The following is a 25000-nucleotide window of genomic DNA, read 5'->3' on the forward strand; positions in this document are numbered from 1 at the left end:
GCACTGCCATTAAAAAAAGCCACAGATGATTCTACACTGACAAAATGATAAGAATTACAACTTGCAAAAATAACTTACTAATATGGACTTCAAGTTTTAATTCCTCCATTGTTTTCAACATTTCAACATGTATAAATTAAAATTGATAACTTTGTAATGCTAACCAGGCATAAGACAGAAAACAGACTGATAGCAACACTAACCAAGTACCTGTATCCTGCAATAACACTTGTATCTGTAGAACATTTTTGGAAACACTTCTGTGTAGCCCACAAAAGCACCAAAGGTTTGTGATAGGCTCTAAATAGCAAGGATTGTAAGATGGTAAAATATTATTACAGCCACATACAGTAGCTTCTGTTTGGTACTATATATTATTATTCATTCTGTATTTCTTTGCACTTTAAACCTGCACTATAGGCAATATTTTTATATAAAAATACACCTGTCTTATCAGTCTAAATCTGCAACAGAGAAGAATGTCACATCCCCCCCCTAATTTAGGCCCTAAAGATACGTCCTTTTTGTCCAAATGAAATTCTGGTGTCAGGTATGGACACTGGTGGGAAGTCTCCCAAACAGCAGTGAGCAGAGGAAGCTGGACTCACCATTGTTGGATGTTTTGTCTCTTTTCCCCTTGGTTTCCTTTGGTATTAAGCATCAGAGACCAGCAGAGTTGGTAAAGTTGGTTTACTGACATAATACAGGATTTCTGTTACATGATTTCTGAGTACTGAAGACCTAAAATTACCTTGCTGCCATGTGTGAAATTGCCAAGTGCGTGTTTAACTGATCTCTGATCTTTTTACTTTAAACGTGCACGTGTCCAACAGCAACTTGTTATCACTGTGCTGTCCTTGTTGTGCTGTGAGATGAATTGAATGGAATATAGAGCCTTTTTTTTTTTTAGAGTGTGTCATTCATTTGTCAAAAGCAGCTTTGTAAGAAACAGTGTGTATTGGTTTTAAGTGTGCAGGTTAGTGGACATTAGTAGAGTCCATTAGAAGCTAGCAGAGAACAAAGGTGCTATTCATTACCTCCTCTTACCTGTTTCATCAGCACAGCTCACACCCCCTGACTCTGACAGCCAGTCAATACCGCTTAACATCCTCTGTCAGCCAATCAACCGAGAGAACTCAAAGCTAATTTCCTCTTCTCGTAATGAGACCATTTTCCACTCCTAACGAGCCAGTGGAAGTCAGCTGTTGATTGGTTGTGATGCCCCTGACATTTTGATTGGTGTCTCCGGAGACCAATCATGACCAAAGCTCATTGAGTTTATCTGATTAGAGAGAAAAGTACATGAGATGAGAAGACAAAAAACATTGTTCTTTCTTTTTAGTTTTCTCTCTTGTATTTTCTAATTTGTTGTCCTTTGCATTTTATAAGACTGTTTGCAAATATGATTCTTGAATCTTGTCTTACCTTACTGTTTGCAAGTCACTCTAAATAGGAAAATACTTTAAAAGGTTAAATGTGTGAATGATTTGTAAATAGATGGTAAGAAGCTATTTACAAAATTAAAACTGTTATTGCTTTTCAGTCCTGTTTGATTTCTCCTCTGATTACACAGATTGTGAAGGGTCAGGATATTTTTGCTATAGATTTAACCCATGTGATGGAATGTCAACCTTTTGTGTGTGTGTGTGTGTTTACATGTGGGCTAATTAAGCCATCTCTTTTGGTATTCCTCCTGTCTATTAATACTATTGGCGGGGTGGGGGTGTGTGTGTGTGCATGCCTGCGTGTGTGAGTGTGTGTAGGTTGAAAGGTCAGAAGGTCCATGAAAGTGGGAAGTAATTCAGAAAGCTCTGGGCTAGGGTAGTCCACACACACACACACACACACACACTAATGATGTAGGACTTGAAATGGGAGTGATAAGAGATAAGGAAGAAGGGAAAGAGAGAGAAGATGAAAGTGTTCACTGACCTTTCTGTGTCTAGTTCAGCAGAACTGAAGTGTTACCCACACACAAGCTTACACACACACACACACACACACACACGCACAGAGACTTAAATAGACACACACACACACACACACACACACACACACACAGACAGTCCAACAAAACCTGTCTCTCTCTCTCTCTCTCTCTCAGAAGGGATAGACTTAGAGGAGGTATCACTGCTCTGATGTGACACAAGATGCCTGTGAGGTGTGTGTGTGTGTGTTAGGGTTATGTACGAGTCAGAGTGTGTTTGTGCATGTGGATTTATGTCTGCCTATTCGTGTTTTTCCCACAGTATCGCTCCAAGTACCAAAGAAACAGACAAGTGCCGGGCAAGGAATGAATTTTGATGGTAAAATTCTAAATGATGATGTGTTCCTTCAACAGCATGAGGTAGGGTGAGTTCAATAAATGTGGAATGCCATATAAAGTGGGACAGCTTAAGGTTTTCATGTATATTTTTTGGACTTATAGGTGAAAATTAGCATTACTGTTACTGAGCAGTGGAACCATATGGTCAAAATCGCATTACATTGGGTATGTGTGTGTGTGTGTGTGTGTGTGTGTGTGTGTGCGGGGGGGGGGGGGGGGGGGGGATGGTATGGATTCATCTGGTTGGTCTTTGATACAGTTGCTGAGTTCTGGGTTCTTACTTGGATCTTTTTCCTATAGATTATAAAGCGTTTGCTGGAGAGATGCCGTCCTTATGAAAGCTCCATATGGTGCCGGCAGCCTGAAGACTGGCGGTATGAAAGCTTTGATCACAAGGTTTCTGATTTGATTACACTGATCGGTTAGCTGTCACCCTTGTACCTCACCAGGCTGGACCAAATGAAGAATGCTTTTATATTTAGCATTAGTATCCTTCAATTTTAAGGTAATAATGTATTATCACAGTGATTTGTTAATGACAAAATACTGCTCTAAAAACTTGTAGGTGGGAGAAGAAGTTGTCCTGGTTTAACTCGGTAATGATCCTCTAAAGGTATCTACTATAAGCTAATTGGATAATTCTGCTGCTATTCATTTAGTAGCTCTTATGATCATTGTGATCTCTCTTTATCTCTTACTCTTTTTCTCAGTCTGGTTATTCTGTTTTCTCTCTTACTCACTATCCTCAATTATTTTTCCTTCTCTAACTGTTTTCTCTGTCTCCATCTCTTTTCTCTCTTCTCATTGGTCCATGCTTTCTCTCTCTCTCCCTATATTTACTTCTCTATTTTTCTTCTCTCTCTACTTCTCTTACTCTCTTTTCTGCCCTTGGGGCTCATAGTTTGTTCTTGAGACAAAAATATCAGCCATGAAGTTTCACTAATTAACTACTCTGAAAGTGTGTGTGTGTGTGTGTGTGTGTGTGTCTAAAAATAATGTTTTATTGTTTTAGCTTGACACTGTGCGTGCGCACACACAGATTTGCAAGCATGTGTGAATGTCTCTCAAGAGAATGCTTTATTTGTTTTAGCATGACTGTGTGTGTGTGTGTATGTGTGTGTGTGTGTGTGTGTGTGTGTGTTGTGCTGACATAGCTCTCTCTCTCCCAGGGTAACAATCAGTAGTAGGTTAGTTCTATTTGTTGCATTCTGTGTGCGTTTAATAAATAAGTTGGATCACATGAATTATAAATGGGACAGCATTTCTATAGAGAACACACACAAACAACTAAGATGATGAATAATGAAATGTCGCTTACAGTTTAATAATTACACAAGCCCTATGCTTGTTGGAAAGTAAAACCATAGCTCTGTAGTTCATGTAAGAGGTAAAAAAAAAACCCAAGTATTTATATATTGGATGACTTTGACTTGGGGACAATTTAATAACACTGCAGACATTTTTATCTACAAAACCTGAACCCAAAAAGAGTTTCCCGACGATATTGAATAGTCATTAGGCCTCCTTGCCCAGAGGAGCTGTCATACAACTTAGTGTTCTTTGTAATGGTGTCAATGGCTTATAGTCACAACCATTAGGATTAATGGTGATGGCTGAGATCTTTCTTGACTTATTTTTTCAAAGGTGAGGAATGAGGAGACAACCGTATTCCCCACAAAGTTCAGTAAGCTGATTTATTTTCTGCCTTAAAAGCCCTAGAATCTACAACAGACTGTAACAATGTGAGAATATGCCCTATAACTTGGTTGAATCCCCAGCTCATTTTAGACAAACGTCACAGCTGTCACACGGACACTGGCCACTACTTTTTCTTTCTGTTCTTTCCTCAGTTTCAGTCCGTCTCCTCTGACAAAGTAACCACAGAATTCAAGGGATTAAAACAATTAAAGAGATAGGACACCCACAGTTTTAACCTTTCTCTGTATATTGTGTGATTTTGTGGGCATGAGAAGCAGTCGTGGAGAGAGGGGGAGGGCAGTGGGAGAGGGGCTGGGGAAGTAGGCGGCACATGGGCTTTTGAGGGAAAGGGAGAGGGGATGGATCGTTTTTTTTATACTTTTGTGTCTGGATTGGCAGCCAGCATGGCCGATGTCTTTGGGGAATTTAGATTTTCTAAACACAAATACCTAATGGACTTTTTTTCTGCTGTAATTACTTTGGGAGGAGAAATGTACGCCTGGATAGAGTCCTGCATGAAGCTGATTGGCTTTCACACACAATTACTTTCACACACAAATACTTAAAATTTGGATTTGAGCAGACGCCTCTTTGCCTTAGTTCTTACCACCTAGAGCGAAGTAGCGTCCATCTCGCTCCTTCCCTGCTCCCTTTGCCTCCTTCCATTGACTTTGCACACATTCAGGCCCCCTCTAAATATTTATTTGATCTTGCGTTCTGGCTGAATGTAGGGTAAACGTAGGCTTTAACCTTTTTTTTTTCCCTCAGTATTCGTTTCACTGGAGAGCTTCAGTGTGTCATGGTCTAAAAATTGTTTGGATGAAAGTAATTAATATTGGTTTCAGTTGATAGTTTTAGCATCACAAGGCCTACATATTGTTTTAGAGCCTTTTTTATTCCATCAAGAATCTGTCAAAGTGCTGGACTCCAGTAGTTGACTGGACTGCCATTATATCAGCATCTGCTCACTCTGTTGTCCATCTAGTGCAGAGCCTGTGTGTGTGTGTGTGTGTGTGTGTGTGTACGCATGTGCAGTGTGGGAGATGGATGAGGGTAATTTCCATTGGCCCAGGCACTACTTTATCACTATAGTGTATACACACACACACACTCGCACATACACACACATGCGCATATATAGCCTAAGGCACTACTTCATCACTATAAGAAACAAACACGGGGTTTTAAATCAAAGTAGATTACATTACACTACTGCAGATTACACACTCAGGCATGCAGACACACGCGCGCACACACACACACACACACACACACACACACAGTCTACTATCCATATATACAGGCACACATGGACACACACACTCATGTAAAAGCTGCATGGACACACTTATGGATGCACCCACAAGGGCATACACACTGTCTATATAAGGTACAAGGTCACACTGAGGCAAACATACGGTGAGAGAGAGAAGAAGAGACAAAAGACAGACGAGGTGAAGCAAGATAAGGTTCCAGCTGATGTTCAGTTGATTTCATTTCTATTTTTCAACTATGTATCACCCTGTAAATCACTGTCTTCATTATCACAGTAGACCGAAATTCAAGTCAAAATTGACAACATTTTTGATTCATTGTTTTCGCGTCACAGCAGCTGTGTGTCATGCTAATGTTGGGTTTTTGCGGTTGTAGCTAAAATATTTCCGAGATTCATGTGTCCTTTCTTTAAAGGAAGCTTATCATATTAACACTGTATCTATTATGCTAATTTCCTGATTGCGTGTCTCAATGCTAATGACCTGGGTTAAATTAAGGGTCTCTGTTCTGTGAAGGACACACACAGAGGGGTGTGTGTGTGTGTGTGAGTGAGTGAGAGAGCATGCAAGTATAAGGGGAAGAGAATAAATGGTAGATGATAGGGTAGTATTATTATTAGCATATTTTAGTATTCTATAGTACTAGCGATTTTAACCCTTTAATACATAACCTATTCTAATCTATTCTATTCTATTCTAGTTTGTGGGAGGAAACCAGAGCACCCCGAGGAAACCCACGCAAACACAGGGAGAACGTGCCGCCCGTTCAAACTCATAGAATACATAACTTTGGCCCATATTCACAAATACGTGATTATTTCAAATCAAAGCTTACTATCTTATTAATTACTATCTTATTGTTGTTAAAAATAATTAGCCTATTTCAGCTGTTTGGATCACACAATTGAGAATTCAGAATGCTCATAATAGCTAGGTAGCTCGTGGTGTGACGAGCATTTTCCACTCACATTAACTGGGAAATGTACCATTTTCCCACATTTACCATAATGGGTTCTATTAGGTTTAAGTGTGCCTGTCAAAACATTTTAAATCTCTAAACTTGTTAATTGTTCTATTCTATTCTAGTTAGGTCAACAATACATCCACAGCAGCTTTATCACTAGTAGTTTATGACAGATTTGTTTCTCACTATAGTAAGGGATGTGCAGGGTTGTGAAATTCTTACATCACATGTCAGAAAGTGTTGTCCACAGAAAACATGTTCCTGACTGTAAAAATTGATAAAGATAAAAGTCCCCTATCAAATTCCATAGAGAATGTAAATGGATCATTTGGGGTAATAATGCAAAAGCTATAATTACTCTAAAAGTAATAGTAGAAAAGAAGATTATTATTTGTGAGCTTCAAGAACAGGATATTGAATGATAAAATACATTGATTTAAAAGATACAGCAAAGAACCCAGGTGACCTAGCTGGGTCAGCTTGACCTGTGCAATGCATCAGATTCAATAGTCAAAAAGAAACTTGTGGTAGTAATGCAAAAACTCTTAAAAAATTATCAAATTGGAGATGAAAATTGTGGACATCAACAACAAAATAGGTGAAGGCTAAAATAATCCTTATTTTTCCTTCATAAGTAAAGTGGATAAGAGAAGAAGAGAGAGAGCAGAGAGGAAAGATAGAGAAGAGGAGTTTTATCTTCTCTAGCGTTATGCTTCATTGGTTTAGAAGACATGGATTACTAGAAGCAGCTAGAGACAGAGAAAAAGACAGAGGCAGAGAAAGGCAGAGAGTTCTCATCTATAATCCCTTTATGGAGTTCTATAGTCATCTTATCCTCCACTCAGAACCGCAAATCCCATAATCCACTTCACCCTGACCAGGAAGTCAACCTCATAACAGTGGGGAAGCAACATATATACACTGTACACCCATCTGTTCCATTGTTGTATAGTGTGTACATGCATGCACAGATGTATACACATGCTTGTGCACACAGAAATGCATTTACACAGGCACACACACATAAGCCGCTTTTATTGCTGGGATGTATATGCTCTCTCTCTCTCTCTCTCTCTCTCTCTCTCTCTCTCTCTCTCTCTCTCTCTCTCTCTCTGTCTGTCTCTCACTTGCTTGCTCATACACACACACACACACACACACACACACACACACACACACACACACCACACACACATAATCCCTGAGGTTATAAAACTGTAATTATCTCCCACTCCAGGATGACCCTTAGGTTAAAGGTCAAATGCTCATCCAATTATCTGTGTGCCTGTTTGTGTATGTGTTTTTGTGTGAGTGGATATACGCACATTTGTCTGTATTCACCTAAACATTACAAGCATGCATTCATACAAGTGCATGTTTGTACATTTGTGTGTGTGTGTGTGTGTGTGTGTGTGTGTGTACGTATGTCTGCATGTATGTGCATTTTCAGTAGACTCTGTTGTAATGATAATGGTGTTTTTATGGTGCAGATAGTGTTTAATCAATAGTCATCATAGTAATGATGCCATTACCCATTACTGTTGTGTTTAAGTGTGTGTGTGTGTGTGTGTGTGTGTGTGTATGTGTGTCAGTCATACTGTAATCATAGTACCACAGGCCTTACACTCTACCTGTTTCTCTCTACATCCACCCATATTAGAGCCATTATCGCTACAACTAACTGGACAGTGCTGGTATATATGTGGCAGTTGGTGTTGGACAGTAGGGTCTTTGAAATGTATTATGCAAATAAAATGTAGTATTAGTATAATTATTATTATTATGTGTGGTTGGAGTGGGGGGTAAAAGAAGGGCGGTAGAACAAGGTATGTTGAACAGGGGTTTAGAATGAGAGTGAGGGTAATGGAAGGAGAGGTGGACAGAGGAGAAGAGTGAAAGAAGAATTCAGTCTGATACAGTGTTGGAAAAAAGAAGGTGGAGGACAGGGATTGTAGAAAGAAATTGATGACAAGAGAGCAGGAAGGGAGGCAGGAAAATTGCATAATGGAGAGGGGGAGGCGAGGAGCTGCATAAAAATTCAGCAAATAGCCATAAACTGCACATTGCATGATAGTAAATATGCGTAACCTTAAAAATGTTACGTTTTACCAAGCCTTGGATACTGTTGCCTGCATGTTGCAATGCCCCCCATAACAACATGATGGTAAAATGCCCAGTATTTTAAAAATTAATTGGAGTAGAATCACCAGTTACTTAGCAACCACCACCGACCTAACGTGGTTGCTACCAAAAAATTCTGTGTCCAAACTCGGTATATGTATGGCCTGGGGCCAGCTCTGTAATACATACAGCCAATGGCGCAATCCCCAGTGAGCTGCCTAAATCTCTATTATGGGTCTCAGACCCTCTGGGGGAACACATGTCAATCAAACATCCAACAGCAACAACAGTGGTAGCTGTTTATCCTCCAAACAGCTTGTTATTGGTAGCTTCAGAGATCATTTAAATACGTCACCAGTGAGAAATCAAATGAGGGACGAGATAGGACAGATGATAACATTAACACAGCAGACGGTGTCGACGCTATACGCATGTAAAACTGAGCTTGAGCTCTCTGAAGGACCATGAGCATGTTAACTTTTCTTCAAAGCTAATGTACTTCAAAATTACAGTTCCTGAACTTTTAGTAACTTTTGTATTTTTTACTTTGTAAGTTTTATTTACTCCACTGGCAGAGACGACTGTATGAAATCTACTCATTAAGAATCATTGGTCCTTGATAATAGGCAATAAGACAGCCGTTGAACCGTATTTGTTCTTCAGACCCAGAATGACTCAGTGGTATGTAGCAGTCCCAAATGTGGTATTACTTGACACGGTGAATAACTCGCTCAGTCAGGATCCAGAGCCTGGTGATGGCTTGTGTGATTTCTCTATCAGAGATGGACCTGGTGTATAGCTCTGAGATCAAGGTGATGAAGCTACATGGAGCAACGCCTTTCAATGCCTTGCCTACTTCATTAGATTTCTGCCATTGGTATTGGCAGAGCCAACAAACTTTGTGTGTGTTTTGCACTGATGTTTTCTTCACGCTGGTGACATTTTGCTCGTTAGCAATAGGCTAATACTCTCACATGCTGGTGGATGGCTCACATAGTCGTGTTCTGCTTGAGCTCCAGCATCACAGAAACTTTTTTCCTCTGATGTTGCTTTCAAGCGAGCATTTGCCCTCTCAAATGCCAACTGTCAAGGAAAAGGCTGGGAATAGCATCAGCCTTTACTCGTGTACCGCAGGTTGAGTAGTCAGCGGCAGAAAAGTGTCTACTGCATATGAAAGTGCTATCCACTCCACTAGAAAAAGTTGGCCCCTCGTACAAATCTACTGTTTCCTCTGTTTTGTTGTGGCTGTTTGTCTTTTGAGTTTGAACACTGAGGTACGCTGCAGAAGTTTTGTTTATGCTGTCCGCCATTGTTGTTTATGATGAGTTTCTCTGGTAACCCTTAATGGAATTTGCGTTACCCACTAGCAGTAAACTTCTGTGTGAAAGGGGACTATTTTTACACACACACACACACACAGGCAGAGATTGTTTTCTACATCATTTAAAGTGATGGACAGGTTTTGGAGCCGGGTCGTTTGTGTGTGTGTGTGTGTGTGTGTGTGTGTGTGTGTGCGTGTGTGCGTGTTCATGCAGTCTCCAGAGCATGGTGTTGAAATCTGTCCCCATGGCTGTTGGGAGTCTCCAGAGATGCAACCTGTCAGTCAAACTTCAAACAGGAAGTAGCAAAGACTAAGGCTTTATGGGAAATTGAGTTTTCTTTCATGTGGAGGTTTTGATGATGAGAGAAAGCTTGCAAGGTTGAGGGGATGTTTGTTGTCGATAAACAAGAAAATTCTACCTCTTCATCTGTTGTGTTGTGTTTCAGTGCGGGAGATTTGAAAGGGATTGGGCTCACAGAGATGCACTCTGTAGGGTTTTGAATACAGATTATATAGTCTAACTGCATTCAGTTTTGCAACAGTTTTAAGTCTATTGGGGATTTTCAAGGCAAAGTGAAAGGTGTAAGAAATACTCAGTCTCATTGTCAACATTGCTGATGTACACAAAACTTGATTACTCTAAGGCTATGGAATAAATCTGTTGTATTTTCATTTTTCACCCGTGAAACTCAACTGTCTTTCTCTTTAACTGTCATATAGTATGTTCTTTTCACTTCCTCTTCTCGGCTGTCTTTCTGTCCCTCTCTGTCTCTCTCTCTCTCTCTGTCTGTCAGGTAATGTCAAAAGGATAGGTTCGGTTGCTTGCAAACCATTCATGCAAGTCCCGGATCCAGTGCATGTGTGCGTGTGTGTGTGCGTTTCTTTGGTTTGATTGACATGCACACTCCAGTCAGAGAGCTACATTTTTTTTTACTTCCTCTCCAATGCTGGTTGGTTGGGATTGGGCAGCAGGGCTTCTGGAGTGGTACTGTGGGCAGCCATGTGAATCGGTACAGTTAGAGATATCTTTGTGCTGCCTGTGATCCGGATAATGACCCATGTGGTTCCATAGTTTGGAATTGCCCCTTCTTTATTATTATATTGTGAGTTTATTTTTGCTTTGATGGTCCAACCGACCATCTTAAAGTAATAATCCACACCGTTTTATATAACTAAACATTTTGCCTTTCCAGCAGCAGCAACAGTGATTTGTTTGAAGTAAATAGAAGAAGAACTGGGTAGTTAGCATGAGCAGCGATAGCCACCATGGCTGAACAAAGAAAAGATTGGTAGCTACAGAAACTAAAAACTTCTTCAACACAAAATCCAAGGAACAAAATGTCACAGTACTGGCCACACTTGTTTGATTGCCAAGTGATTTTTAGAAAGTGTAGTGCCAAAGCAAAGGAGGATTTTGATGATTTCCACTTTAAAAGAATCTGAACACAGTATTTTCCACTGAAGGTAGTGGTGCAGTCCTTTGACCGCTGTCAGTACCAGTGAACTCTGCACTCTAGAGAGGGCTTCACATTCAGTGAAGCCGTCATTCTTGTAGAAGAATGACGGCTCTGTCACTATGTGAATTCCAGTTCATCTTTACTTATTTAAATTTTTGAATTGAGTTGGAGTGAAAGTGAATCGTCCCCCTAACTTGTATCCACACACACTCATCTGCAGTAGATTACTTTTCCTTTGATAGAGAGAGAGCTTTTGTGGGCCATTGAGCTATAGACCACTGAGTAACTCTTTCTGTGTGCGCGTGCATTCATGTCTGTGTGTGTGTGTGCATTCGTGTCTGTGTGTGTGTGCCAGGACATGAACCACTAACCACATGATCCATTATCTGATCATGAAGCCGACATAACACGTTCGCTCCGTCTCCTGTCTCACCTACACACACACACACACACACACACACACACACACTTTCACACTCACAGACACACGTACAAACACACAGAGAGACAGAAACAGCTTTGTTTTTCACCTGGGATCAACATCTGTGCATATTCTAAACAGATATACATCAGCACACATAAACACACATGGACACATACAATGAGGTATTTTAGGATTTATTTATGACACTCACACACCCTTTTTGTCTCAGACTCACACATCCACATGCTTTTTTCCATTGTTCTTTCTCACATGCAGTCTTTCCCACACCTCTTTGAGCTCAAAGACACGTGCGCGCTCACACACACACACACACACACACACACACACACACACACACACACAGTGTCGTGGTTGGTTGCCAAATTAGGACAAGATAAGAGCTTGTCACCATTGACGAGATAAACAACTTTCTCTGTGTCTCCACTGTTTTGTGTGTGTTGTATGAAAGAATTGGAGCATTGAATGTTTGGGCTAAACTTAGTCTGGCTGTGAGTCTGCCTATCTCTGTGTTACAGCACACCAAAACACACAGACACACACCCTACTGGCTGCTCCTCAACATGTGTCCTAAAACATCCTCTATCTCCCAGGTGCAACCTCTTCCTATCTTCTCCAGGAACAGCATGTCAGTAAGATGAACAGGGAGGAAGGATGTTTTGCGGCACAGCACCCCATCTGGAATGCTAATATATTTCATTTGTAACATATTTTTTAATTTAAAGTAAATGTCAGAGTGCTTCAAAGGAGCACAGACTAAAATCTGTGAAACCAAAATAAAGGGCACAAACATAAAAGAGATGGACACAGCAATATGTTTCAGGGTTGGAACTTATAGATCCTCAAATAATAATTTCAATAATATGAATTGAAACTGCTGTAAAGTCAAATTTTATCTGCAACCATGAAGGGTGTAGAGAAGGGCTCCCAAGAGGCAAAATACTAGAACAATAAACAGCGGGGAACTACTGTACTTCTAATGCAATAAGAACATTATGTATTCAAGAATACATCAAAATGTGTACAAATGATGTGGAATACAGGCACATTGGGAAATACATTTCGAGGGGAAATATACTATTTCACATGCAACATTGTATATCCACTCAAAATGCAATGCCTACACTGTGCACACATTTGTATCTATGTGAATCTTTGCTTGTATAGTTGACAGAATAGTTGACATTTTGGATTAGAAGTGGTTCCTTCCCCTTAATTTTCAGGTCTTATTTTAAAAAGTGATGCTTTTTCTATTGGATGTGAGATCCTTTTCATGGCAAAAGATATGTGCTTGAAATAGAAATGTGCTTGAAAAGTACATTATCTCAACTGACTGAATGTTGTGGTTACTGCTGTGCTGTTTTTGCATATCCGGACCTTTACACTTTTGTTTTAGCCATTGTCGAGTGGAAATTAAGAGTTAAAAATCCACAGTGTTTGTATTTCTCCACAATGCAGGGTGGCATTCAAAACTTGGGGGTTGATGGATGTCATGTGTATGTACAGTAGCCTTTGATTGCCTTTGCACTCACCTAGGGTACAGAAGGAGAGTGGTTGCAATGTGAGAAGCAAGTTATGGGTGCAGCAAGGAGGGATGGAGGAAAAACCAATCAGAGCTGACGGACTGCTGCCTTCAGAGTGGAAGGAGAAATCGCTATTCCCCCGTGAAACATCCTTTGAGTCAGACTACGGCTGGGCAGTCATGCAGCAAAAAACGATTTCCTACAAAGAATGCTGCTGCGAAAACAATAACCTGCCCTTCTTTTTATCTTACCCACCTCCATTCTCCTCCTTCAGCCTGCCTCCAGACTGTCTCTGTTTTGCTTAACTTCACCCCTTTCTTTCATGCTTTCCTTTTTTTCTGTGGCTAGATGGCTAGAAGAGTAGAGATGAGGAACAGATGGTACTCTGCCCTTAAATTTCACTGCTTACTGTGTGTGTCGGCGAGAGAATGAGAAAGCAAAAGAAAGCCAGAGAAAGAAGTAGACAGAAGCAGAGGCCGAATTGGAGAGAAGAGAGAAAGAGAGAGAAATGAAGACAAATGGTAGAGAGAAAAAAGTATGCAGGAGGCTGAGTGGAGAGAAACAGAAAGAGTAGATCGACCTTGTAGGTCATGTAAGCAGCTGTAATACGTGCTACTGTGTGCTACTCAGCTGCGGGCCATGCTCAACTAGGAGTTACTGTATATATAAATATATATATGCATCTGTGTGTGTGTTTGAGTTGGTGTGTGCAGCCATGTTTTGAAAATCAGCGTTCTGTCATTCTGCCGCAGAGCAAGGAGTCAGAGGTCATGTTGCAAGGCATGATGGGATGGCTGGAAAGCAGCAGGAGGCTGAGAGGGGGTTGTGAGTGGTCACATTACCAGCGATCATTAGGCCGGCTTGTATAAAAGGTTGGTCGGTCACACTGCCAACGATCAGTAAGTTCACATGTAAAGTAGGTCAGTTGGCCCTGATTAGTAGGTTGGTGTGTATAGTTGCTTGGTGGGTCATACTACCAATGATCAATAGCCTGACTTGGCCAATAACCTTTACCCAGGGAGGGTTGACCGGTCAACAAATTGCTTCACACTCACAGAGTTAGACACTTTCGTACGTGGGAACTACTCAGTACAACCACAGTCTTCTGCTATTGGCCACTGAGCCACTTCACTACAGCAGTTGTGGATTAGGTGCCTTGCTAAATGGCACCAAATCCACTTAATGGTAGTCATTATGGAGGGAAAGCTTAACTTGTTCACTTCCCATGCCCAAAATACATATGTATCTCTGCTCTATTAGATGATTTACAGTGGAAGGAGATGGGGAAGATGAAAAAGAGAGAGAGATAACTTTTGACACACACACAGAGACACACACACAGTGTTTCCATTAGCTGTGAAATGGAGATGTGGCTGAAACGTTAAGAGGTAATATAGTGGAGCACAACCAAGAACATACACACTTTCATGTGTGCATGTGTGTGTGTTTCTGTGTGTGTGATATATGTTCTATGTTCTTGCATACATGAATGCTTGTGGTCTGCATTTATAGCTATACATAGTGTGTGTGCGTGCGCGTACATGTGTAGCAGCTTACAAGCTCATCAGCCGAGAATTTGCCAACTTGACAAAAACACATGATGGCTTTCTTTTCTATTTCTCTCAGAGATGATTGGGTATCACCATGGAAATGAGTCATTAGAGAGCAGGAAGCAATCTCCTGTTCGATTACACACAGCCTGGGGCTAATGGTGTGTGTATGCGTGCGAATGAGACAGGGGAATTTGTGTGCATGTCCTGTGTGTGTGTGTGTGTGTGTGTGTGTGTGTGTGTGTGTGTGATTTACTTGTGTATGTGTAAACGTGTGTACAAATGTCCAAACACATCTTAGGTGTTCCATACTAGAATTCTATATTCCACAGAAGTTTGTGTATGTGTGTCTGTCTGTCTGTGTGGGCTTATATACAGTATATTGGGTGTATGTGTGGTGTGTGTGTATGTGTGTGTGTGTGTGTGTGTGTGTGTGTGTCTCTAAACACACCGACGTACTGTATGTAATGTAATGTCATTTGCTATGTACATTAGTCCTGATTCATGTCCAAACATTAAAGTCATAAAGAAGTGCTTATTGTATGTAGATCCAGATATTTTATTTAATGTCTGTCAACTCCTGGATCTCTGTTTTCCATGAACTTATTCTATATTCTTCAATAATAATGTATCCTTTCAACACAGGGCCCTGATGGACCCTTAGTAAGATTTAAAGACTGTGTTCAGGTGTACAAAAAAAAAAATGGTTCAAATTCATAAAATCTTTCTCTCTACTGTATCTCTCTCCATCTGTTTCTTTCTCTCTCCCTAGTGCTCTATAACTGTGTGTAAATGTGTGTGTGTGTGTGTGTGTGTGTGTTGGCAGTTATGTGCATGGAGACAAGGTATGCAGTGTAAACGGATGATCACTTAACAGATATTACTCTGCCTCTCCCTACCAGCTGGCACTGCAGAAAGGGAAGGAGAGAACAAGATTAGGAAGATAGAGAGAGAGAGAGAGAGACAGGAAAAGAGAGAGAACAACAGAGAGAAGGAGGCAGGCAGACGTAAATAGAGGGAGAGAACAAGTACAGAAAGTACAGACTTGATTCTTAATAAAGACCACATTGTTTTGTGACGTCTTCCAGTGTGTGACTGATGTCTTGGTGAAGTGACTCAGAGCCTCTTATAACTAATTGGGGCTGTAATGACTCGAGAGATGATCTGACCAGTGATTCAATGAAGCTATTCTGACTAATGGACAGAACAAAGGGAAACCATGCAGCTAATGTAGTTGAGTTGGGTAATGTGGCTAATATCTTTCCACGTAGCCTATGGATGTAAATGCAGCAATAGCAACTGACTACATTAGCCTGGTTTCCAATATGGTGTCATCCAGTGCTAGTATGCACAGTATATAATTCTGACTTTAGCTGATCTACAGTCTCCACTTAACTAATAATTCTTCATCTGGCCCCAGCAACTCCCATCCCAAGGTCCTGATGTGGAAATGTGGCTGCTGAGTTGTACTGAAGGGTAGCAGAACATAAAGGAATACACTGAGATTTTGGGAGATCGGCCCATTGATCAACTTAACCGTTGTTAAGTGATGAGCACATAGACACCAAAGACACCAAAATCCATGTGTCCTTGGTAGATCATCTCCATTGCTCCATCCTAACTCTTTAAGCATACAGTGCATTGACTGATAGTATGTGACTAGTGTTATCCAAAGTAAAAGACTGACCTTTTTAGTAATAACAAGTTGTATTTTTTACTATATTGCCTGTAGATTCATACATTTTCAATATAGCTGATGTAGCCAGGTTTACTTTTGGAGCTACTTCAGTGAGCAACCACGTTTTCATCCTCTGCACAGTGATTTCCAACTGTACACAGTCTCCCATTGCCTCACACACTTACTTCCTATGGAAATAGGGAAGTAGTCCCTGGTAGTTCAAAACATTTTTGTATCACACTTTGTATAAATTGTACTTATCTCTTAAGCAAACTGCCAGACTTTGCATCATATAATTTAAGATGAATTACCATTTAACTTAAGAACTGTTCTCATTTTACCAGAGTGAACGACTTGGGACTTGGAACTACTGGGTGATTTTGATGTCTATGTTTTCATCACTTAACAGGTAGCCAAAATTGACCAAGAGGCTAATTTCCCCAAAACTTGGTGTAATCCTTTAAAGATCAACCCTGCAACCCATTTGGCTCCCGAGCCACAGTTTTGAAAACCACGGCTTTTAGCTGTTTTTCCCTCCTGTGTCCTTCCACTCAATATTCTGCTCAATGTTTTCCCAGGGTGCACCTCTCTAATTCAGCCCGCCTGCTCTCGTTCACGCTCAACAACTTTGCTAACGAGTTTACTAACGAGTTTATACACACTTCTGCTCCACTCTCCTCCTCCCTCCTTCCTTCCCTCCTTTTTCCCTCCCTATCTCTCTGCCTCCCCTCTCTTCTCCCCCGTCCTAATTTCTACCATTCCATTCTCCTTGGTTTTGTCTTCCTTCCCCTCCTCCTTCTTAACTCCCGACTTCCACCCCTCTCCTCGCTCCTCCTCTCTTCCACCTTCTTTCCCTCCCTCTCGCTCCCTCTCTCTTCCTCTCCCTCTTACTCTCTCTCTCTCCCCCCAATCTCCTCCTGAGGTGTTTTGGCTGTTGTCACGCTTGTTTAAACAGACAGGCTCTTGGGAAGTGCTTGTGTCTGTGTGTGTGTGTGTGTGTGTGTGTGTATATGAGTATGTGGGGATGGGAGGTTGGAGGGAGGGAGGGTGTGGGTGCATATCTGTGTCATAGTCCGAAATTGAGATAGACTAACAAACAGGGCTCTCTTTCTACTTTGTATTCCACTACAGCTCCCTCTCATTCAGTCCTTCTCTCCTCTCCTCTCTTCTCCTCTCCTCTCCTCTCCTCTCCTCTCCTCTCCTCTCGTCTCCTCTCCTCTTACTCAGATGAACATCCTTCCCATCTTACAGCATGGAAAAGCAAATTCTGCCGGTCTGCAGGTTGTAAAAGTGTGTGTGTATGTGCGCCAGCAAGTGAGTTATGGATACAGTAAAATAAAGTTGCTTACCCTGGAGGAATGAATTGTGGTTTTTTTTTCCTATTTCTCCACTTAGATTGGCAAGTGGTAGATTTTGGAAAGTAATTTCAGGTTGACACTTTCCTAATTTACAGGTCATTTAATTTAGAGGCCAATAGCAAGATGGATGTAATATATCCATGTCTCGGGGCGGGGAGGGTTGGCGTCGGGTGGGGTGGATGGCTGCAACTGAGAGTGTATATGTGTGTATATATAGTGAGAAAGATGCAGGAAAATGAAGGATAAAATGTGGATGAGGGTGACGAGGAGTTCAAGGTGTACAACAAATGGGAATGTAAAGAAACAAAGAGAGAATGAGAAAGGTAAAAGAATAGTAGCAAGGAGAGTGAGAGAAAGACTGCTGAAAAGGTGTGTGTGTGAGTGTAAGAGAGAGAATGTGTGTGTGCATGTGACAATGTAGATGAGTGATTAGCGGATGTTTGGGTTAGTTAGCCTTGTTTTCTTCTCTTGCTCTCCATATTTTCACAGTAATTCTGTGTGTCGACAGTATACTGTATGTTTCTCTGCCTGTCTATTTTGAGAGATAAAAGAACCGTAGTCCTGATGAAGTCATAAATTGTTTATCAAAGCATCTAATAGTGCACACACACACACACACACACACACATAAACTCACACTCTACAGATGCGGCCTTTGATTGTGTCTGGTGGCCTTTGTAGTTTTTCTCAGACTGACAGTAATTGAACCCATTCCAGCAACATTAAAGAGATAAACCATCCAATCAGAAGTGTTTGAATTGACATGACAGGACAAAGCAAACCAATCAAATGCCTCAAATCTGAGATGACAGGACCCCCTATCCCCCATCCCAAGCCTCCCATCTGTCCTCTTAGAAATATGCCACATATATATGTATCCAAAATGTCATTGAAATCATTTTGATCTACCCCTCCCTCCATTAATACTTAATGCCAGCATAGATATTCACAGTGCAGTCAAAGCTCGAATTGGAGGTTATAGTGAGCGCATTGGTTATGTACAGTATATCCATCCCAGGGTTTCCCTTTTCTCTTCTTTTCTTCTTTTCTTTCTGGGTCAGATGGGTCATATACTGTATATCGATATTTTCATTGCGAGAGATACAAAATAGTATAGTGTTTTTTTTTGTAGAATTGAATGATAAAATTCAGCTTAATGGTTATTTATCTCCCCAAGACATAATTTAACAGCCATTTAGTATTTATGACTCTGGACCCCATTTTCCAAACAGTTTCCAAACAATCCACAGTATATCGCCTCAGTCTGAAAATGAAGCTGTTTTTTTGTTGTCGTACATTCCCCTACATGAAGCTGACGTTTTGGAAATAGGTTTTCGATCTTTTTCCACATCACAAGCTGCTCACCACACCCCTTACTCGTCTGCCTACATCCTGCATCCCCCATTTTCTGATAACTAGAGAGCTATTTAGCAGTCTGCCTTGCTTTCTCCTGTTGTTTTTTTACTTACTATTATTCTGAAGAAAACTTGCATGCATTGGTAACTGTTGTACAGACACAGTAATAGCCTAGTTCTTTACTATGGTAATGGCAGTGGTATGAGGCACAGCTGAATCATATTTGGGCCCATAACCCCAGTAAAGAACCTGCTGCTGAGTATTTCTGCTGTATTATTTTCTGGAAATGCTCCATTCTGTTATATAAATTTCACGAAGTGAAATTCAAAGTGTCTATTGACAATTTATGGAGGACTTTCAATTTTAAATTTCAGTGCTCTGCAGCTGCTAACGCCAGCTGCAACAGGCCATGTCCCAAGTCTGCTCATGTGTTTGCCTCTGTTGAAGGATTGTGTTGTTTCTCCTTCATCCAGAGAAGGAGAGGGGCAGAGAGACTCAGATGGAGAGACGCATAAAGACAGAGAGAGAGAGAGAGATGGAGAGAGAGACAGAGAGAGAGAGAGATAGACAGGGAGAGAGAGAGATGAGGAGGCTGAGAGAGGCAGATGGAGAGAGAGAGACACACAGATTGATTCATAATGTTTTTGTATACCGTTTGTGTGTAAACCAGAGAGGCCTGCTGGTGTGTGTGTGTGTGCGTGTGTGTGTGTTTGTGTGTGTCTATTTGGGATGCGAAAGGCGTTCACCAGCCGGCTCTGCAGATGTGGATGTTCTGCTAGAGTGATTCTCATCCCCTGAGAGAAAGCAGTAGAGAGAGAGTGAGAGTGTGTGTGCGTGTGTGTATGAGAGAGAGAGAGAGAGAGAGAGAGAGAGGGGCCTGTGCCCAGCTGAGTGCCCCACCACTGTTTGTTTAAATTTGCTCTCCCTCCCTCCTTCCCTTCCTCACTCCCTCTTTTCTCAAAAATATCCCTCCTCTCTTCTCTCCCTCTGTTTCTCCCACCCTACCTCCCTTTCTCCCTCTGGTCATTTGCCAGTTCTGTCTTTTCCTAATAAGGTGAAAACTGTGCGGGTGAGTTGAACACTTTAATAGATCTACGCTCACACTTCATTCACACTTTCTGTGTGTGTGAGCGTGTGTGTGTGCACACGTGCTTGTGTGTATGTGTATGTGTATGTTTGTTTGTGTGTGTGTGTATGTTTGTGTTTGTGTGTGTGTGTGTGTGTGTGTGTGTGTGTGTGTGTGTGTGTGTGTGTGTGTGTGTGTGTGTGTGAAGCAGCACATATGACAGTGCCATATTCATTCAACATTTGTCACCCACCCACAACAAAAAAATCAACATTACTACTATTACTACTACGAAAAATGTGAAATATGAAAAGAAAAATTAAGTAAGTTTCTTCCAAAAATAATTAAGGAAAATGCTTAGAATTAGCCTCCATAGTAACCATCCAAGTTTTAGTGCTACAGCCTTTCTAGCACCAAACCAGGGATGAAATGCAGCCCAAATCCAGCGGACCCCTTGGCCACTGTATTGTTACTCTATATATAATATGATGTATTGTATTGTAATTATAATATATTGCTATGCTATATAATGTATTCTATCTGTCCTCACCATCTTTATGCATGCTTTATGGCACCGTTGATGGATGACTATGATAGCGACTGAATAACAATGAAGTGTGTGTGTAAGTGTGTGTGAGATGGGGGGAGAGATTGAAAGATTTTTTGTGTGTGTGTGTGTGTGTTGTATGTAAGAGAAGTGATATTGTGTGTGTTTGTGTGTAGTTGTGTGAGATTTTGTCTGGGGTTTTGTGTGTTCATGTATGTGAGAGACGTGTGTGTCTCTGTGTTTTTCTGTGTAATCACGTTCCCTCCTGTCGGCTTTGTGATGAATAGGTAGAGTAAGAAACTTCATTTCCCATGAGGCCTCACTCTACTGCTGTTTATCACAACTGCAGATTCAAATCAAATCATTTTGATGAATCCCGGTTCCAGTGGAAATATCGAGAGGATTGGAACATCTGTCTATTGCTCTCTTTAAGTTTTGTTCTTTCTCTCTGTCTTTCTGTCTTTCTGTCTATCTGTCTCTCTCTCTCTCTCTCTCTGTCTCTCTCACCCTCTGTCTGTCTCTATCTTTTTCTCTATCTTTTTCATCTGACAGCCTGAATACTAATGTTAAGAAAGTTACAATTAATCATCTACTGTCTGCATGAGGTGAAGAGATAGAGCCCCCCAACACACACACATGCGCCTGTACACACACACACACACACACACACACACACACACACACACACACACACTTACTTGTTTACCAACACTAGCTCAGTCATTGACAGATCAAAGACAGTAGAAGTTGTTTTTTTGCTTATTTTTTTGTTTTAGTTTGTTTATTGCTTTTTTCGCTTTTATCATTTAGTATCTCTCCATCTCTCTCCCTCTTTCCCTCCCTCCCTCTCTCTCTCTCTCTCGCTCTCTCTCCTTCAAACAACTTCTTTAAACAGTTCATTATTCAAGCTAATACTGTGCAAACTCTGAGTTGAGAGAAACCATCTCCCTCATTTAAAACCCCTCCTACTCTTTCTCCTGAAAGCTTGCCTCTGTCATTAATAAATTATTGAAATCTGTCTTTTAAATCGTGCAGACCACCCTGCTGCATTGTGGGAGGTTTGTATATTTTTTCTTTGGACATCGAATCAAAATCATTCATTTTTATAGGCATGAATGGAAGAAAGGAGAGCAAGTGTGTTTTCCTTAAAATAATAACACAATTATCTAAGTCATCTTTAATTACTGATTACTATAAATCAGTATGGTAAAATCATGCAAACTGTAAAACAGTGTTTCCATGCAACATATACAATGCTCTGATTTATGGTGAAGCTAACATTAAGTTAAAAGTTCAAGTTATGCCTTACTGTTGGTTATTTGTGCTTCAGAACGTTTTGGTGATGAGATTTGATATTTGGTTTGGTGTAGTGCAGCTCTAGCATCATAAACACGTTTTAGGCATGTTATAATTATGGTACTTTTTTATTGCACTTGATGTGATTTACTCTCACAGTAACTTTTATTGTATTATTGCATTGCTGTATGAACTGTGTGTGTGCATGCATCAGTGTATGTATGAACGACCTAAAGCGTGAATGAACAAGCATAAGCTTGTTGTTGCTAAATGTTATACAGTATGTTTGATACAGCAGACACAGTGTGTGCAAGACAAATCTCATCTTATCTTAGATTTTTTTAGATTTAGTAAAATGAAATAAACGTCTATGAACTTAATATCCAAAAAACAACTGTGAAATTGAAGAATCTGGAAGTTTTATAAGCCTCCAATGATTCAGTTTTTACTTTCTGGAATGAAGTTGCGCTGCTAAGCAATATTACTGTCTGGAATCGGAACAGAAAATGTATCTCTGGGAAGTTTCAGACTCCTCAGTGTCACAACTTTTTAAATATGTGGTTCTGCCCTGGGTGGTCATTTCTGAAGGGGCAGAGAAAAAATGTAATCAATCTATCAATTTTTTTTTTTTTCAGTATGCAAAACAGTATAACATAATACATTATCCTGATCGTTTGGGTGCAAGATCCCATGTAGCATGCAAAATAAACACAACCTTATCAAATGTGCATCATGCAAAATTTTATTACGAATTAGAATATATTCATCATTGGAAGTACTAAGTTGCTGGCCTCTCATTCAGTCTTCTCCTCTTCTCTCCTCTCCTCTCCTCTCTCTGTCTCTCTCTGTGTATCTGGATGGGATCAGTTAGTTGATGTATTAAACCGACTGTCAGACTGTAAACAGTGACTTTAAATAGGCTGACTAATACAGACATGTTTTACTGTCTCTCTCTCTGTTCCTCTCTGTTTATTACTCTCTCTCCATCTTTCTCTCTATCTCCTCTTCTCTCCTCTCCCCCTTTTTCCTCCTCTCCTCTTTCTTTCTTTCTTTCTTATCTCTACTCTCTTCTTGCTGTCTGCCATCCCTCTCTCATGCATCTGTCAGTGTTGAGGACAATAAATTAGTTTCATATCATCTCTGTTCCGATGGAATTACTGGGTATTTTATAGGTGATATGTTCTTCTGTCTGTCTGGCAGACAGAGAGGTGTTAAGTAGTTTAGAGGAATACTAATTTATCATTTTTCTCACTTTCTCATTTTCATCAAGTAACAGGACCTTGTTACTTACTGTAGCAAGAGAAACGTGTTATTTCACTTTGTCAAAAATGTTTCATTTAAGCAATGAAAGATATTTAATAATTTTAAATCGGTCTATGAAAAACATCTTGGGTATTTTCATTTCTTCCAAAAGGCCTTTGTTCTTTGAGTTTTCCGGGCTCAAAAATGACCAGGTTGTTCAATTACTAGAGAGAACTGTTGCACACAGATATGAGTCCACTTCAATAATAACTAGTCAATAATTTTCCAAAATGCAAGCCCATGTCACTGCAAGCAAACCAAAGCCATATTTCCACTGCAGGGCCAGTGGGGCTTTGCAGGGACCAAGCGTCTATAAAAATGTTCAGAACAGATGATGAAAGGTGCAGTTGGTTCACTGAAGCCCATTTAACAAATCATCTCTCTCTCTCTCTCTTTCTCTCTTTCTCTCTCTCTCTCCCTCTCTCCCTCTCTCGCTCTCCGTCCCTCCCCTCCCTCCTCTCTTTCACTGTCTCCCTCTTAATGTCTCCCTCTTCCTATTTGTATATCTCTCTCCCTCACACTCTTTATCTCCTTCTTTCTCTCTAGGTGACATGTAATTGTTTCACCATCAGTGACGGAGAGCTACAAGAGATTGGAGTGGGGCTGTACCCTAGGTAACACACACATGCACACGCACACGCACACACACGCACACAAAAAGGACACAACTCAATGCATCATTAGTTTGAGTCTAGCCCATGACCTTTGTCGCATGGTACCCCTCTCTCTCTCTCTCTGTCTCTCTGTCTTTCTTCCTTCCTGTCTCTATCTACTGTGTACTCTCTAATAAAACAAAAATGCCACAAAATGTAAATGCAGCTCTGGAGTTATCTGCCAGATACCGCCTCCCCTCCCCACCCATCTCTTTCTCACTCGCTCACTTTCAGGACCCTCCTCACTCCCCTCGCTATTTATCTGACAGTGCTTTGAAGAAGCAGGAAGAAGGGAGGAAGAGTGAAAGTTGGATGTTGACTGAATATTATAATGCTGTTTGGGCAAGAAGGAGAGAAGAAAGTGGGGGGGGGCACAGACAGAGGGGGAGAAGGGAGAAATGAGAGATTTGACTCCAACTGATATGTGACTTGTCTGGCATGGGGGAGCGAAACGCACGCACACACACACACACACACACACACACACACACACACGCAGCATGGCGGTATGCACTGTAATCCCCGTATTGAGTCCCGGGTGAATGGGGAGGGATTTGGCCTGTCACTGCACATGTTGTTAGCATGGCTACACACACACGCACACGCGCACACACACATACACACACGCGCACGCACACACACACACACACACACACACACACACACACACACACACACATACACACACACACACACACACACGCACTGCAGGTATCCCAGCCAGTATATCTGGCCGACGCTGAGATGTCAGATGGTCACAGTGGCTTTACCAAGGCTTAGCCAAACCATTGCGTGTCTATGTGTCAGTGTTTGTGTGTGTCAGTGTTTGTGTGCGTGTGTGTGTGTGTGTGTATGTGTGTGTGTGTGTGCGTGTGTTGTAACTCATCCATAAATGATGGGCCCGTTCGCAGGACCTGCCCTGCCTATTGATATTTTGGGTTGCCTAGCAACCGTGGGGTTTGCTGAGGAGAGGGGGATTACCACACCTCTGTTCTCCCCATCACTCTCTTTCTGTCTCTCTCTCTGTGTCTGTCTCCTTCTCTCTCTCTCTCTTTCTCTCTATGTCAC

At 41.1% G+C, this 25000-nt stretch overlaps 1 protein-coding gene across 1 annotated transcript in view; it reads left to right on the forward strand.

Annotated features, from left to right (window-relative positions):
• Positions 1 to 25000, forward strand: part of smyd3 (SET and MYND domain containing 3) — a 98533-nt gene that overhangs the window by 47913 nt on the left and 25620 nt on the right. The window contains exon 6 of the mRNA XM_071526948.1: positions 23826 to 23893. Within this exon, the coding sequence (XP_071383049.1) occupies positions 23826 to 23893 (68 nt within the window). The remainder of the gene's footprint in view (positions 1 to 23825; positions 23894 to 25000) is intronic.

This window comes from Centroberyx affinis, unplaced genomic scaffold (assembly GCF_046629955.1).
Source record: "Centroberyx affinis isolate AG114_WGS23_722 - 3 ecotype Tasmania unplaced genomic scaffold, CSIRO-AGI_Caff_v1 ptg001482l_1, whole genome shotgun sequence".
Lineage (NCBI taxonomy): Eukaryota > Metazoa > Chordata > Actinopteri > Beryciformes > Berycidae > Centroberyx > Centroberyx affinis.